A 15,294-nucleotide genomic window follows, 5' to 3' on the forward strand; every position below is an offset into this window, starting at 1 on the left:
GCGCCGGGAAATTGGAAATATAAACCACGGAACAAAAGAAAATAAAAAACGTAGGCTTTAGATCAGGTTTGAAATTTATTATATATCATTTCCATGCATTTTCAAACGAGTATAAAGGTGTATGAGGATGGTATTATTATTTAGTTTCGCCAATTTGATATAATTTTTAATCTGATGAACTATACCATTTTGGCGAAACTACTGTGTTCTGGACAAATGCTTTGAGACACTTGTAAGCCGTTTTATAAGGAAAAAATTATTAACCATTATGCTCGTTCTTCACTAATAATAACCTTCGGATGAACTTATCAAAGGCTTTTAGTTTAGCTGGTTGGTACCGTCCTCTTTGGTTGAAACTTAAATTGTGGTGAATGCGACCTGTTCTGAAAACACGTTTAACATGGACAGACTTTAATGTGCGCGGTATAGATCATCGCATCTAAAATTGTCTTATCTTTTCTTTTCAAAAAAAAAAAAACGTCTTCAATTACTCTGAAAAAGAGATCCCAACCACTCGTTGCTATCAGATGGTCCATGCCCTTGTACTATTCTGAGGCGTACAAATCTACATGCCAAAATTCGTATCGAAGGAAGATAGGAAACAAGTAGCATCTGGGTCAAGCACGCCAAGCTCAGGATCCAAGCAGAAATTTTTCTTTTCTTTTTGGCGTGTCACCCAATGCCTCCCCTGTTTCCCTCTCTATATAAACTCTAAACCAGGTGGATTCCCGGGCCACAATCTTTCCCACTCCTTATTCTAATCCACCTTCGATAAGTTGGTTCTGAAGCATGGGGAAGAACAAAACGCGGATGTTGGCACTTGCTTTGTTTCTTCAGCTGCTCTGCTCGGTTGCGGGGCTGGACCGGAGCCAGTTCCCTTCATCGTTTCTCTTTGGAACTTCGACTTCTTCTTACCAGGTAATATCCATTAACCTGCATCTTTTGGTGGTCTAGGCATTTTAAGTGGCTTCAGAGGACAGCCAGATCGGTATTTCTCTGTTTTTAGCAGTTTTTATATTCATCTAATCGTATTCATTATTGTTTATTATTGTTCATATTAACGAGTAACACTCACGGTAACAACCCCCATTAATTTCATCCCTAAAACATCTAATTTTGGGTTAATTAACTGGGCAGATAAAAGTCATTATTTTCATTATATTCATCTTTTTTTCTTTTTTGAAGGCAATATTTTCATTTTAACCGTCAATAATGGTCTTGGAGGGTTTCTTTCTTCTTCTTTTTTTTGTCAGTATGTACCATGACAAAGGACTAGGTAGGCAGAAATCTAGTGCATAAGAATTGAATATCTTTTTATGAAAATATTTGTTGGCATCCATTCACAGACTGACTAGCCCCCTACCTCCTAGAAAACTTTTCATGCTCGGAGACTTGGAGTAGAAGCAAGCAATAGCACATACCGCTTTTTTATCTTTTTTTTTTTTTTTTTTTTTGTGTGTGTGTGTGTGTGTAACAAGACCGAAATTGCGATAAAAGAGTAAATGCTAAGAAGCTGGAAGTGAAGATTTTCTTTTTACTGCAAAAAAGATTAATAGGCTCATCAAAATGATAATTTTTCAATTTTCTTTATTTAATGGATTTAATTTGGGTGGTAAAAGAGTTGTTAATCACTCAAGCTCTTAAAAGATTATTCAAGGAGAGATTTGAAAAAATGGAACATTCTTTTTAGGGCGTGCCATAGAAACAGATCTGAGGAGGCCAAGGAGCTGACGCAATCTAAGTGCACTTCCAGGAGGGAAAGATCGTAAAAAGAAAAGATTTAGTGTCCAAACCTGCCACCAGAAAAAGTTTCAGGCTCGTGAAAAGATTTAACGTCCAATCTCTTTTTGACCCATAGCGGTATTTGACAGTGACACCGTATTGAAACAATCTCTCTATGTGTCTATCTGTTTGACAACATATTAGCAGCAACATTAAATTCTTATGGGGACCGTTGTCGTGTTTAGGGGGCTATGCCTATCGGGCTCCCCGCCTGGTTCTATTGGACGCTAATACTGGTCGGTGAAAAGAGTATCACATCAATGGACGTGACATCATATCCTTTTACCAGAACCTTAATTTCAAATATTATATTTATTTGCTACGTCAGGTCCCGGAAAGTGTGATGAAAACTATAGACTTATGGGAGAGCGATAGGAAAGGCACCAGAAGTTACTGAGATATTGGACGCCTACCAATTTCACGGAGGCTTATGTGGATCCCGCAGTCATTTTCTTCGCATGCCTCTCAAATGCAATGCAGACAAGCTAAATATGATAAATTATAGATCCAAAATCAAGCTTACCGCATAACTATCAATTGTTTGAGTTGGTAAAATCTTTTATTTTTGTCTCATTCTTACTTTGTTATCCATCTATCCTTCCTTTCTTTCAATATGAAATTATTAGGTGAATCAGGTTCACTATGGATGTAGGATGAAATCATCATAACACTATTATATATAAAAAAATAAAGAAAAAGAATAAAAAAAAATTAATTTCATCCAAAGCACGCGGTGGATCTGATCCATGTAGGAATTTTTATGTTTCAATATCTAAAGAACGATCTACCATGGTATGTATTACTTCTGATGGCTCGGCCTAGTACAAAGCAACGTGAAACTCCAAAATATACTCAACATCTCATGCTTGTTATGCAGTATAGATTGTAATCGTGTATAACAGCCAGCTGAAGTTGATATTGACTATTATAATGGTTATAATAGTCTTTATTTGCTTGTCTAACCTATATCCCATGGGAAAGGATTCTCAGCAATAAGAAACAATAAACTTATTTGTCTGATCAGCATTCACTAGACAAAAAAGTTGAATTTAATATTTTTTATTTAGATAAGAAGTAGCAGCCATTATTTAATTAATAGAAATTGTAACTTTACATTCTCATTTTTTTTTTTTAATATATGCAATACAGTAGATGCCAAAATCATTAGAATGGTCATTAATATTACAGTGGCTGTTATTCTGAATCATGAAATTCATATTTTTTAATCGAAAAGATTACCTGGATGGGGCTAGCCTAGGCTTGCTTTAGCCAGAACAAGCTAAATGCACAAAAACCAGACTGCTGGGTTCCTGGTGTGATGACAAATAATGAATACATATATAAAAGAATTTACAGATATATTTAAAGAGTTCAGTGAATTCTAGGGCCAATATTTGATATATCTCATAACTTGTTCAAAATCCTTTTGGTGACTCATAATTATCTTTCAGATTGAAGGTGCATACCTAGAAGGTAACAAAAGCTTAAGCAATTGGGATGTATTCACTCATATACCAGGTAAGTTATTTACTTCTCCACATTTCAGTAATGCTTGTAGTGCTTAATTCATCTTCAGAGAATGGATAAAAAGGATTTTGGAAAAAAAGAAAGGATATAAAGCTTCTAGCTTAGGGCTTTGGCACAGTGTTCCACAAAATCCAAGTACTACGCGAACCAAAATTACTTGAACAGGACTTTATGTCATGTGTGCCTCACCTCAAATGCCCAAGCAGAGGTACACGTATTTCATCCATTCATTGAATCCATATGCCCAGGCTTACTTCATGAAGCTCATGAGGTATCTCTAGCCACTTGGTCTAAGTGACAAGGATTTTACCAGCTTGAAGAGCTGGCTTTTCAGTCAAATCTTCTTTAAAAGAGGAAAAAAACAAAGAAGAAGAAATAGAATACACATTTTAAAATCAAGAATATATTATTAAGTTAGATAAAAAATAGAAGGATGTTTGTTTGAGTTGGAGGATCCGAAGTTTTGAATCATCCATTGTAGCTGTTACATGCAAGTCTAGGCTACTATCAAAAATATGGAATCTAGGAGTACCTTGACCAGAGTAGAACTGATGAACTCTTCCAAACTAAGGAGCAAACCTGCCACTCAGGCTACAAATTGATTAGCTCAGTTATCTTTTTTCTTCTATTTTTTTTTCCTTTTTTTTTTTTTTTTGTGTGTGTATTGGCATTCCCTTGCACCCTTTATAACAATATGACATTGGAATTTGTAAGATTTTAAATGACAAGTCAAACTTGTCGTGATGGCACAAGCAGTCCTAAGTCATGGCGATGGTAGATCACAATTTGTTAGCTCATAGCATTATATTCTCTTATAAATATTGAGATCATATATTTCTCAGATCTTAAAAATTCATGATGAAAGATATTTTTCTTTTCCTCTTCTGTAAAGGAGTACTGTTATAGAAAGATCTTTAATATCTGTTTTTTTGCTTTTTGGTGTTTTATTCAGGTCACATTGAGGACAGCAGTGATGGAGACATTGCTGATGATCATTACCATCTCTACATGGTGAGGATTTTTCGGAGGCTTGGACTATTTGGAATAACCACAATTCTTACAAAACATTTATATGCTTAGTAAGGCCAACCATGCAAACCATACAGATTTAGAATAGTTGCACCAAAAGATGATGTGGGTAGGTAGGAATATATGGTGATATTTTCACACCCACAGTTATTAATTACTTGGGCTTATGGAGCGATCACGTCATTGTATAAATTGAGAATTCATTATTATATTGTAATTTGTTATCCGGTGGTTAATAGTAGTATCAGAAATTGAAAGATTTTTTTCTCTTAAAATAATACCATAAGACTTGACTTGCTTGAGCATTGTTTCAAACAGGAGGATATTAAATTGATGCATCATCTTGGTGTCAACTCTTACAGATTCTCTATATCTTGGTCAAGAATTTTACCAAGTGAGTTGTAGTCTAATGATGGTATGCTAATGTATTCACATTGACTGATGATTTAGTTTCACTAAGCAAATTTTGTCTACTGGCAACAGGAGGTAGGTTTGGAAAGGTTAATTCAGCGGGCATCGCATTTTACAACAGACTTATTGATGCTCTACTACTAAAAGGTATTACTTCCTTTTTCTTTCCCCTTATTTTGGCTGCTTTTTTCCTTGTTTCATAGCATTAAAAATGAAACTAAATTGCAAGTAAATTGAATGCTTGTCTATATAACAATTGATTTTATAATATTAACATAGCCGATGTTCCTTCTTTATTATTGATGCAGGGATCCAACCATTTGTTACATTAAATCACTATGATGTTCCTCAAGAACTTGAAGATCGATATGGTGCATGGCTGAATCCCCAAATACAGTATAATCTCTTTCCTTCACTACAAATCACTTTTCACTTCTAGTATCCTAAGTACATAAGCATTTATATGGGAGGAGAATCCAGAAAATATGACACACCTTGCACACTGACACATTACAATTGATTGAGCTAAGCATCACCGCATCAAACAATCTTGATAGATCTAACTCAGCTGATGACGGTTTTACTTTCTGTCCTTGTATTTTTTGTATTTTTTTTTTCAATACAGGAAAGACTTCGGACATTATGCAGATGTTTGTTTCAAAGCATTTGGCAAGAAAGTTAAATATTGGACTACATTCAATGAGCCAAACGTTGTTGTGAAAAGAGGTTTTATGAGTGGAGAATATCCTCCTCAACATTGCTCAAAGCCATTTGGTGATTGCCTCTCTGGTGACTCAAATATAGAACCATATATCGCTGCACATAACATCATACTAGCCCATGCAACTGCAGTTGAAATATACAAAAAGAAATATCAGGTAGATGTTATAGCAATAGAATTAATGTGATTTTGCTTAGCTTTTGTTATGAGAAAGAGGGGGAAATAGGAGCAACGTAATCTCAAAAAAATGCCCTATTTATGTTCTTCAAATCTAATTTTATGTGATGGTGGAGAGAATGTTACTTAATCTATCTTTTTTATCGTTTAGGTGAAGCAAGGAGGTTCAATTGGTCTCGTAATATCCACAAATTGGTTTGAGCCACTTAGGCATATTCCAGCAGATCGTTTGGCAGTTCAACGGGCTTTGGCATTTGACACTGCATGGTAAATTGATAATTATACTTCAAATGGGTGTATGAGTGAAGAAGAATACACCAAGCACTTAAACTATTCATATATTTATTCTTTGAAATACATTATGCTCCATTTACTTAAATGAGACTTTCCGTCATTTGCTGGTGCATTAATAAATTTACCTTAGTATTTATGATATCTGAGATATAATTACGCATGTTTGCAGGTTCCTCGATCCTGTCATATTTGGTGAATATCCTCCTGAAATGCGCCAGGTCCTGGGATTAAGATTACCAACATTTTCATCTGAGGATAGGAGAAAATTGCAATACAAATTGGATTTCATTGGTATCAATCATTACACTAGTAAATATGTAAAAGACTGCATGTTTTCTCCATGTAACGAAGGTAGTACAGAGTCAACTGCATTTGTGATCAGCACTGGGGAAAGAAATGGGATACCAATTGGAACTCCGGTAAGAGAAGAAGAACAACAGTACATTTCTTAAGCAACAGATTAATCAGACTACGAGAACTAGAATAATCATATGTATGCGAGCTTTAAATGACAATATAAAGCTTTAGGACAAAACCATTTGATTCAGGACTTCTTTTGACGTGTCCTACAAAGTCAGTTACCAATTGAATCTTTTCTTGTAGACTTCAATGCCAGATAATTATGTGTTTCCAGACGGTATGGAGAAGATGGTCATGTACGCTATGCAAAGATACAATAACATCCCCATGTTCATTACTGAAAATGGTAAGTCACGAAAAAATGGCAAGGTCAAATGTCATCAATATGGATTTCTTATTATTGGTTAGATCTTCACCAATGTAAACTTGCATTTCCCATCAGTTAAAATTTCATGATAGTTTTATAATTGATTAATTGATCATCTAGACCCATGAACATGGCTACTCTTTTTAAGATGAGTGCGGAAGTCTTGTTCTTCTGGTTAGTTAAAATATGGTGTAGCCAAATGTTTTGGCATTCAAATAGTCAAATATTTAGTTTTCGCTTCCACTTCTGACACAAAATTTGATTATTCCAATATCTAGTTTAGTTTCATGTGATACTAATATAGATCTGCACAGGTTACGCACAAGGGAGTACCGGTAACAGTCCAACAACTGATACGCTGAATGACAGGGGCAGAGTGAAATATTTGCATGGTTACCTTACTTCTTTGACAAGAGCCATGAGGTGATTAATAATTATTAGGCTGTCTCGTTTCAGAAAACTTTTTTAGCTTTAGAAAAAAAAAATCAGATATCTATAAACATTGATGCTACATCCATAAGGACGGCTGTCAAATGCAATGAAACAACAAAGAGTATAAGAAATAAAGGACATAATATAGAAAGTGCTTCTTTCAACTTTGCTAACAATCTGCAAGTTATTTTCTGAATGTCCTATCCATAGATATTTATTTTATTTAAGTATATATACAAAATAATCTGATATTTCTTTTTGTGGTTGCAGGCAAGGAGCTGATGTAAGGGGCTACTTCATATGGTCTCTCCTTGACAATTTTGAGTGGCTCTTTGGCTATAGCCAAAGGTTTGGGCTCTATCATGTGAATTTCAAGACGCAAGAAAGGACTCCAAAACTATCTGCAAAATGGGTCAAAAAATTCCTAGGAGGTCCACAAGTAATTGAAAGGATGAACGGAGATTTGGAATCTGTATGATCTATGTACTAGTTAATATGGAGTGCTAATATCTTACAATGTAATATGTCAATTAATTATAATGTAATATCTCAATCAATAGGGAGCATATGGAGATACAGATGGATTCCTCCATTCATAATCCAATCACTTTGCTGCCCTCAACCAAGTGAAGCCTGTCAACCCTGGATTATCATTGCTAGCATATTTTCATTAGCTTGGCAGTAAATACTTGGTATGTTGTCACAAAGGCACTTTCACAAATAACAAACCTTCACAAATAACGCTTTTTATGCTACTGGGAATGACTGAGAGGGAGAGAATCAAGCAGCTCTTGATAAGTATTAGTTGTTCAGCCGACAGGAGAAAAATGACTGTTTGAGCTTTCAAATTTATGTCATTTCCAATTATACCGTCTTTAAGCCATGGCTGGCAATTTTATACCAACAATTGGATGGAAGCCTACAATTCACATTGAATGGATACGTGATTTTGGATGACTTCTTGTCTATTCTTCCCTCTGGAGAATGATTCTCACAATAATATGCCACACTGTTATACGGCTGTTTCACTATCCCAAGTTCAATCCCGAGTCAGTCTCCTTAATTTCTATCATCTTGAGTCTCTTATCTATATTATGCATAATAATACTTGCTCCATGAGATGATTTATAAAGCATAGGCACTGAAATCAGCCATTACTTACATTCTCCCCCATCTTCAACCCTAGGCCCTCTATTGTACCATTGGGTCTGAAAAGACTGAGCGCCTCAATGGATCTTGTATCATTCTAGGCCTCCATGATGTTGAAAACCCTATTGAAAAAATAAGAACCATTGATCTTTGCATACCTCCACCAACTTCAAAACCTGGTGCATGATAAGCAATCATCTGGATATGGCCCTAAACTCTCTTGGAATTCACACCTTCCAAGAACACACCCTCCAATAGAGTTGGCAAAGTAATCGGAGGTTGATATCAATGACTTGGGTGTAGGTCCCACCCCCTCCCAAACTTTAATCCGGTTTCCTGTCCTAATTCTCAAAAAAAAGGAAAAAAGAGAGAAAGTACATATAAGCTGTTTAATAAAGCATTCCATAAGCAATTCATAAATCTTCACTTGGTTCTGTTTTCATAGTCCAGCAACCAAGCTTAGAGAATGGGAGCAGAGAATGCGAAGGCTGGGAACGACTGTAGCATGGCAAAGATTAACTGATGCAATCATGATATAAATTCACTGTTCTCTCTGTGGTTGCTTACCAAAGCAAATCAAGTCAAACGAATGAATTCTTACTAAACTAATTGAACCACATCAATTTATATAGAAGTTCAAAGCAAGGAGATCGAGACATTCATGCATCGCAGAACACCTCAGATATTCTCCATGCCTTCAGCTTACGAAAGCTGATGGCAAACGTACAACTTAATAATACCAAATCAAAAAAAGGAAAAAAAAAAAAAAAAAAGACCAAAGGGTAAAAGTTAGTAAGTACAAACAATTAGAAAACTTGCCCCGCATAAATATTTGCAAGAATGACAAATGATCTTGAAACAGAGAGGTGATAAGGAGAGGGGAAATTCCAATTTTTAGTTCATGGACAAACAGAGCGGCTAATTGTCTGAATAAAAAGCACTGACGAATACAAAAGAGGCAAAAATAAATTGATATAAAATTTGTCTTTCTTTCACCTCTGGAATTTGGCGAGCCATCGTTGGCAACAAGTGATTGCTGCTTCTCGATTGCGTGTCCTTGTTGAGTAATAATCCTATGGAAAAATTCCAGGACAAAACAAACAAAGTTCACATGTCATTTGATGAAATGTATGATACAAGAAAAGGGAACCTACCCACGGCTGCATGGATGACCTCCGCAAATGACACCAGTTGCGGCAAAATATCCAAAAAACATAGAGAAGACATGCGAGAGATTGTGTCAAAGAGGATGCCCAAAATCGAGAGAGATAAGAGGGCAATCGAAGTCTTGTATCCGTACTAATAAGAAATCTGGTTGTCGGAGATCCCAACGCCGCCAACAGAGGCGAGAGGGCGGCGGTGCGGCAGGGGGGTGTTGTCGATCGTTCGAGCCCGAGAGATCGGGGTTATGGTGGGGCGAGAATGAATCGGGGCAGCCAGAGAGGTCGAAACTAGGCCGTGTCGAAGAATTCAAAGCCGGAGATCAATAGATTTAGGGAAATTATGGTTTGACCGGTTGGGGAGCCTTGGACTTTACGAAGAAGAGAGGGATTCGCCACAAACAGGGACTGGCGCATCGGTGTTGCCGCACGTGCTCTCCGTCGGCTGCTGGCAAAATGGAGGAAGAAGAAGAGAAGAGGCGATTGGAGAGGAAGAAGCGGATACGACAGCACATCTCTTAGGGCTCGCTTGCTTCGCGGGAAATGCAGGGGGAGGAGGCAATTCTTGAACAGTAGATGGGGCTTGGTGTTCCAAGAGGCGAGGAGGAAAAAAAAAAAAAATCTTTGAAAGTTATTTTTATATTTTATAAAAAATAAAAATTTATAGAGAAAATAAATCTTAAAATTTTTTATAAGATGAAAAGTGATAATATTTTTTTAAAAAAATTAATGCACTCTATATTTATTTTTTAGAGAAAAAAGATAAAATAAATACGATTATTATTTGATAAATTTTTAAAAATAGTATTCCATACTTGATAAATATATCCTCAATAAAACTACATATGTAGTTATTGAATTTATTTTGACATCTTTCCAAATTTATATAGTAAAGAGTTTTTACAAAAAAATTTAGATAAAGATGACATTATGTAAAAGTCTTTGTAATTATAGTCATTATATTAAAATTGATGGAGATGACAATACTATAATGATATTAAAAAATTATTTTATATTGAAAGATATATTTATAAATTTTATCATATTCTCATATATGATTAATTATCTCCAACCAAATATAATAATATTTTTTCAATATCATTTTTTAAAATAATTTTTTCACCAACTAAATATAGTAAAAATTATTTTTCTCTCAATCTTTTTTTTAGATAAATAATTCGTAAGAAACGTTAGATTTTTCTCTCAGTAAAAATTATTTGCTTGGATCTTGTTCTCAAATTTAAATTTTGAAATAAATAAAAAAAATAGGAGAATAAAAATGATTTGAAAATCAAAAGATTGCCAGCCCTCCGATTTCAAGCTCGATTAGAGTAATTTGGAAAGTGTTGATTGATTCAGAGATGAAACGACCGACTTGGATCTTTCAGCATCCGACAGATTTAATCGTTAGGATTTCGACGATGTTGGGACAATAGAACGAAGTTTCTTTGACTAGGTGACTTAGATCATCTGATCGATTTGGAGGGAGATGATCGGATCTCGTCGGTGTAGAAATAATGTGATGAAACTTCTTCCATTGAATACTCATTCATTCTTATAAAATAGATCTGAATCCTTCTTCTAGTGCCAATCTATTGATACAGAAATCTGTCTCGAGATTGAATTGACTGGAGTTGGACGGTGATGACAGATCGATAATGATTGCGGGACCTGCAAAAATTTTTTTTAACCGGAGGTAGTTTTGGTGGGGATCCTCCAACGTTCAAGTTAGAATTTCGGACAATAAATGGAAAAAAAGAGGATCAGACAGTTGGTCTTGACTTATCTAGAGAATTTGACCGTTATCTTTTTCTTATTTAAAGAGATTTTGATTATTATATTTTTTTATATGCTCTATTATCAATAGCCGTTTGAATTTCGAAAGAGAGCCAAGTAGGACAGAGATTGGATTATCGAAAACGAATTGCCGAAATAAAGACCATAGCAAAAGATTGGATCAGTAGCCAAAGTAAATAAATCAAAAGAATCTGACGGGGCTCGAGGTATTCTTATAAGTTTCATATCTTCGGTTAAGACGAAATTATCCTCAATATTATCCATCTGTACAAATCATAAAAAGACCTTGAAATAAAGTAAAAAGGGGAATTTTTGTCGAAATGATAGGATAATACTGTTTATTGGTCAAAGAGCCGAAAAATTAGTCTGCAACAATTCGAAAAACTTAAATAATCCGTTTGAAACTTTTAGAGTTAAGAAAGTATTTTGACTGGGCCAAACTTGTATTGCTTAATCCACAATTATCAATAAAAACCTTTTCAGTTTTAATATGATATAACAATTATGAAGGATGTTCACAAACAATCCATCTATAATTCGAAACTAAAATTTGGCAAACTATTTGCTGAGGGTAGTTGAGAAAAACCACGTTACATCACTGCAAATTACTTCCAACAGAAATAACATTTTTGCAAGTTTCTCATGTTCTATTACTGTGAGCCGTTCTGAGCGAACATGCCCTCTAATATTAAGGAAATTCCCGTGAGAAAACGGGTTACTTGCAAGACTTTAATATAGTTCTCGAACCCATGCGTAGTAGAGCACAGCCTAGGGGACCTCAAAATAGATTTCTCGAGTCCGACAAGAAAGGGTTGGGTTTCCGTCGCCTCTTCCGGCTTCCTCCTTGTCGCCTTCTCCTTCGCTTCTTCTTCTCCAATCCATGGCGACCGCCGTTGCTCCCAAATTGGAGTCCTCTCAAAGGCTTAGGAGTTTCTTTCGTCTTGGAAGCAGGTAACTATCAAACCCTAGTTCTTGTCAGTTCCACTCTACGTCTATATCTCCTTCGGGACATCCGATAAAATTGGAACGACACTCTACGTCCATTCGATCTCGTTGCCATTTTCTTCCTCAATCTAGGGCTCAATTTCACTCTTCTTTTTCCACTTTCTTGACACAAAAAAATTGATAATTTTTTTATAATATCTTTTATTTAGTGTTCCTCAAAGATTTCATATGTTTTAATGCAAGACTTTTTCCCCCCTTTTTTTACTTTCTTTCACCCCTCCTCAACACCCACCTTCTCGGTTGTCTTCTTTGATGGCCCCGGGTCGATAGAATATTTGCATTTATCAATTGAAGAGGGCCATGGAGGTGGCTTCGAGCTTCACCTGCTCTTATGGGAGTTTCCCAAGAATTTTGGTTCTGTGAAATTAGAATCATGCATCTATTATTAAGATGACCCATATCCTAGCCTAATCCCAACACCAAATTTTGGCTCGTCTCTGGAAAATAATAATTCAAAATTACCAAAAATCTATGTAACTAACACTGCGATCTAGCTTCAAAACACATATCTACCTGCCTCACATATGTGTTCTTGAGCCTAACTCTGGCTTCGTTTGGTTGAAATTTGAATAGTCAGTTATGTCTTAATAGCACAGCTGAAACAAAACAAACTGTTAATCTAGCTTCAATATTAGACCAGAACTATGTAGAATTTATTCATAAGAAAACATACTGAACAGGTGCCATACTATTTATGTGATAATGACCTTTAACCAAGCGAGCTGGCCATAAGAGATTCACTGGAGGAACCATTAACATGAGGAGGACTGATACTACGAAAAAAGTTGAACATAAAGGATGTATTGAGAAATTGAGGGTAAGCATGACAGGGTTATCGGTTACTTAGAGGCAAGACTAAAGGAAGCAATACACATGGGAGGTGCATGAGTAACAAGAGAAGGGTAGGAAAAGGACAAGGATTTGATGCAACAAAACCAGCCAAAAATAAAATCAACCAAAAGGCTCGGGACAATCCATGAAGGAAAGATCTTGGACAAGGATGGAATGCTTGGACACCTAACAACGAGGGTGATGTGCTATGACGGGTAAGTTGTGTAGGACCACGATATTGATGATCCTCCTTTTTTTGTCAGAAGATGCGTGCATGAGGAAACTGAAGGACCTAAAACTTCTTGTGTTCGCCTGAAGGGAGATTGTGTGAATAGGTTACCTGTAATGGGAGAATTAGAATGAAGCCACTTATAAGGTAATTACAAATAAAGAGCGAATGCAAATGTGCTTATTTATTCAGATAAGTGAAGGTGAAAAGGCTAAAATCTGAAACTATGGACATGTAATGGTGGCATATGGAAATAAAACACCCAGTCGGAGTAACTCTTTCTTCAAATGCCTTGATCTTCATTGTCCCTGAACCAATGATCTCACAGGCTGTTTTGCCGCTTAAAAGAAAAATGTGTTCATTTTCCATAAAGCAAACGTATTGATCTCTTCCAGCACAAACTCAATAAGAACTATGGAAAGCCAAGATCCATTTATTTGAAGTGTTAATCCTTGCAGGGGACTGTGAAAGCATTTTTGTGATAATGTCCTCACAACCTCAGACACCACCACTGCATCCAGAAAACCACAATTGCCTTTTTTCTTCTTTGTGTGTCATGAAAATACTTCCAAATGCAGCTATACTTTTTATCATGATATTGCTGCACTATGTGTTTTCCTTTGGACTTCATCTTATCGTTTCATTTTATATTCCCTTTCAGCCAACCATTCCCTTCCATCTCCCTGTCAAGACATCAAAAGATGACGGATGCAACATCGTAGCATCATCCAGATTTTCTGTGTTTCCCATGAAGAAATGTGGTCACCAGATGCTTGTACAAAAAGGAAGGAGTTAAGAAGCAGTAAGGCTTTATATAACAATAGTACATTGTACAATTATGTAATGCCTGTTGTAACAGAATAATGATTAAGTAATGCCATAACTGAATTCCAAATAATGGAAAAAGGCTGATATCTTAATTGGTATACATATTAGCTATCAATTTCCAAGAGTAAATTTGCAAACAGGAACCTTCTTTAGTGTAACGATTGACCGATCAGGCATGTCCTAGGTCTCAGTAAGGTGATTTCTGACTGGTTGTCTACCAATGATGTAGAGTTGGAAAAATACATGGTTTAGCATTATATATCACATCTTATATAAATAAACAAATGCACCAAAAATTTACAAATTGATGCAGCTAAATATTTCTTCTTTTTCTAAATGTTTGCAAATTTAAGATACTTTTCTGTTGTTGCATGACGTACTGCTTCAGCTTGTCTGTGGAATTGTATGTTTTAACAATCCCATTGGTTAGAGCGGTTTTTATGGTGGTCAGTAATGCTAAATCTTTTTTTTCTAAAGTATACTTGTTTGGGAGGTCTTTTAGTACTTACATGGACTGGGATAGGGCTGTCTTTAGTGGGAGGTAAGACTTGCTATGCTTTTCCTTAAATATTAATTTCACCATTTTTCTTTTTTTTTTTTTTCCCTTCAAAACATGAAAAGAATGATTCAGAACAGTCCAGCACTTGTCAAATTCTGAATGCAAAATGAAAGGAATAGACAATATGATCTGACTGTTTTCACTTTATACTGCCTGATCTTTTCTAGATTCTACTGCACTTCCCACTTAGAATCCTTGGTCTTTTTGAGTTGCGAGGTGTCACTCACCACACTCGGAAGCTTTCAACCCCACTGGATCTGTTGTGATGTTCTCAGGATTTCTCATATTCCCCATCACTGATAACTGTTTAATGTTTGGTAGTGGCTGATGATGGTTAGTAACCAGTTCACAATCATCCGTTGCTTGATGAGACATATTAGATCTTTGTGCTCAGCTGCTTGAAGTTCAATGGCGCTACTGGAGGCTTATGGACTGATTCTAGATATAGTCTGATTAAATAGAAGTAGAGAATTTGGTTCCATGTGGAACATTTAGACATTTGTGTGGGTACAAAAGAACATGTTGATGATCCTCACAAGCCGTCAACTTCTGGTACCACAAGCTAGCAGGAAAACTTAACCATTGAGAGAGAATCCTTTGATTAATTATCAACATAATATATATCCAATGTATTAC

The 15,294-nt window shown here is 35.9% G+C and overlaps 1 protein-coding gene and 2 long non-coding RNA genes across 3 annotated transcripts; 2 read left to right on the forward strand and 1 right to left on the reverse strand.

The window, feature by feature from the left end:
* The first annotated feature begins 618 nt into the window (after window positions 1-618).
* On the forward strand, window positions 619-7,722 carry LOC105044229 (beta-glucosidase 18). The gene is made up of 12 exons (XM_010922054.4): window positions 619-918; window positions 3,234-3,300; window positions 4,262-4,320; window positions 4,657-4,732; window positions 4,822-4,896; window positions 5,058-5,145; window positions 5,375-5,627; window positions 5,799-5,914; window positions 6,111-6,360; window positions 6,545-6,647; window positions 6,983-7,091; window positions 7,371-7,722. Exons 1-12 carry the CDS (start codon window positions 790-792, stop codon window positions 7,576-7,578), a joined length of 1,533 nt encoding a protein of 510 aa, XP_010920356.2. The 5' UTR covers window positions 619-789; the 3' UTR covers window positions 7,579-7,722.
* A 1,308-nt stretch (window positions 7,723-9,030) lies between these two features.
* LOC140857058 (uncharacterized) lies at window positions 9,031-9,993 on the reverse strand. The gene is made up of 2 exons (XR_012140564.1): window positions 9,404-9,993; window positions 9,031-9,322 (listed from the first exon to the last, which is right to left on the reverse strand). It is a non-coding gene; the product is annotated as an uncharacterized lncRNA (long non-coding RNA).
* A 1,887-nt stretch (window positions 9,994-11,880) lies between these two features.
* On the forward strand, window positions 11,881-14,228 carry LOC140857060 (uncharacterized). Its single transcript, XR_012140565.1, has 2 exons — window positions 11,881-12,157; window positions 13,933-14,228. It is a non-coding gene; the product is annotated as an uncharacterized lncRNA (long non-coding RNA).
* Window positions 14,229-15,294: the final 1,066 nt, after the last annotated feature.

The sequence above is a fragment of the Elaeis guineensis genome, chromosome 4 (genome assembly GCF_000442705.2).
Source record: "Elaeis guineensis isolate ETL-2024a chromosome 4, EG11, whole genome shotgun sequence".
Taxonomy (NCBI): domain Eukaryota; kingdom Viridiplantae; phylum Streptophyta; class Magnoliopsida; order Arecales; family Arecaceae; genus Elaeis; species Elaeis guineensis.

What these genes read in the sequence shown, in the direction of transcription:
- LOC105044229 (XM_010922054.4), top strand. Translation starts at nt 790, where the DNA reads ATGGGGAAGAACAAAACGCGGATGTTGGCACTTGCTTTGTTTCTTCAG. An exon ending in CTTCGACTTCTTCTTACCAG is followed by an intron (nt 919 to 3,233) that starts GTAATATCCATT and finishes ATTATCTTTCAG; the next exon opens with ATTGAAGGTGCATACCTAGA. An exon ending in TGATGCTCTACTACTAAAAG is followed by an intron (nt 4,897 to 5,057) that starts GTATTACTTCCT and finishes TTATTGATGCAG; the next exon opens with GGATCCAACCATTTGTTACA.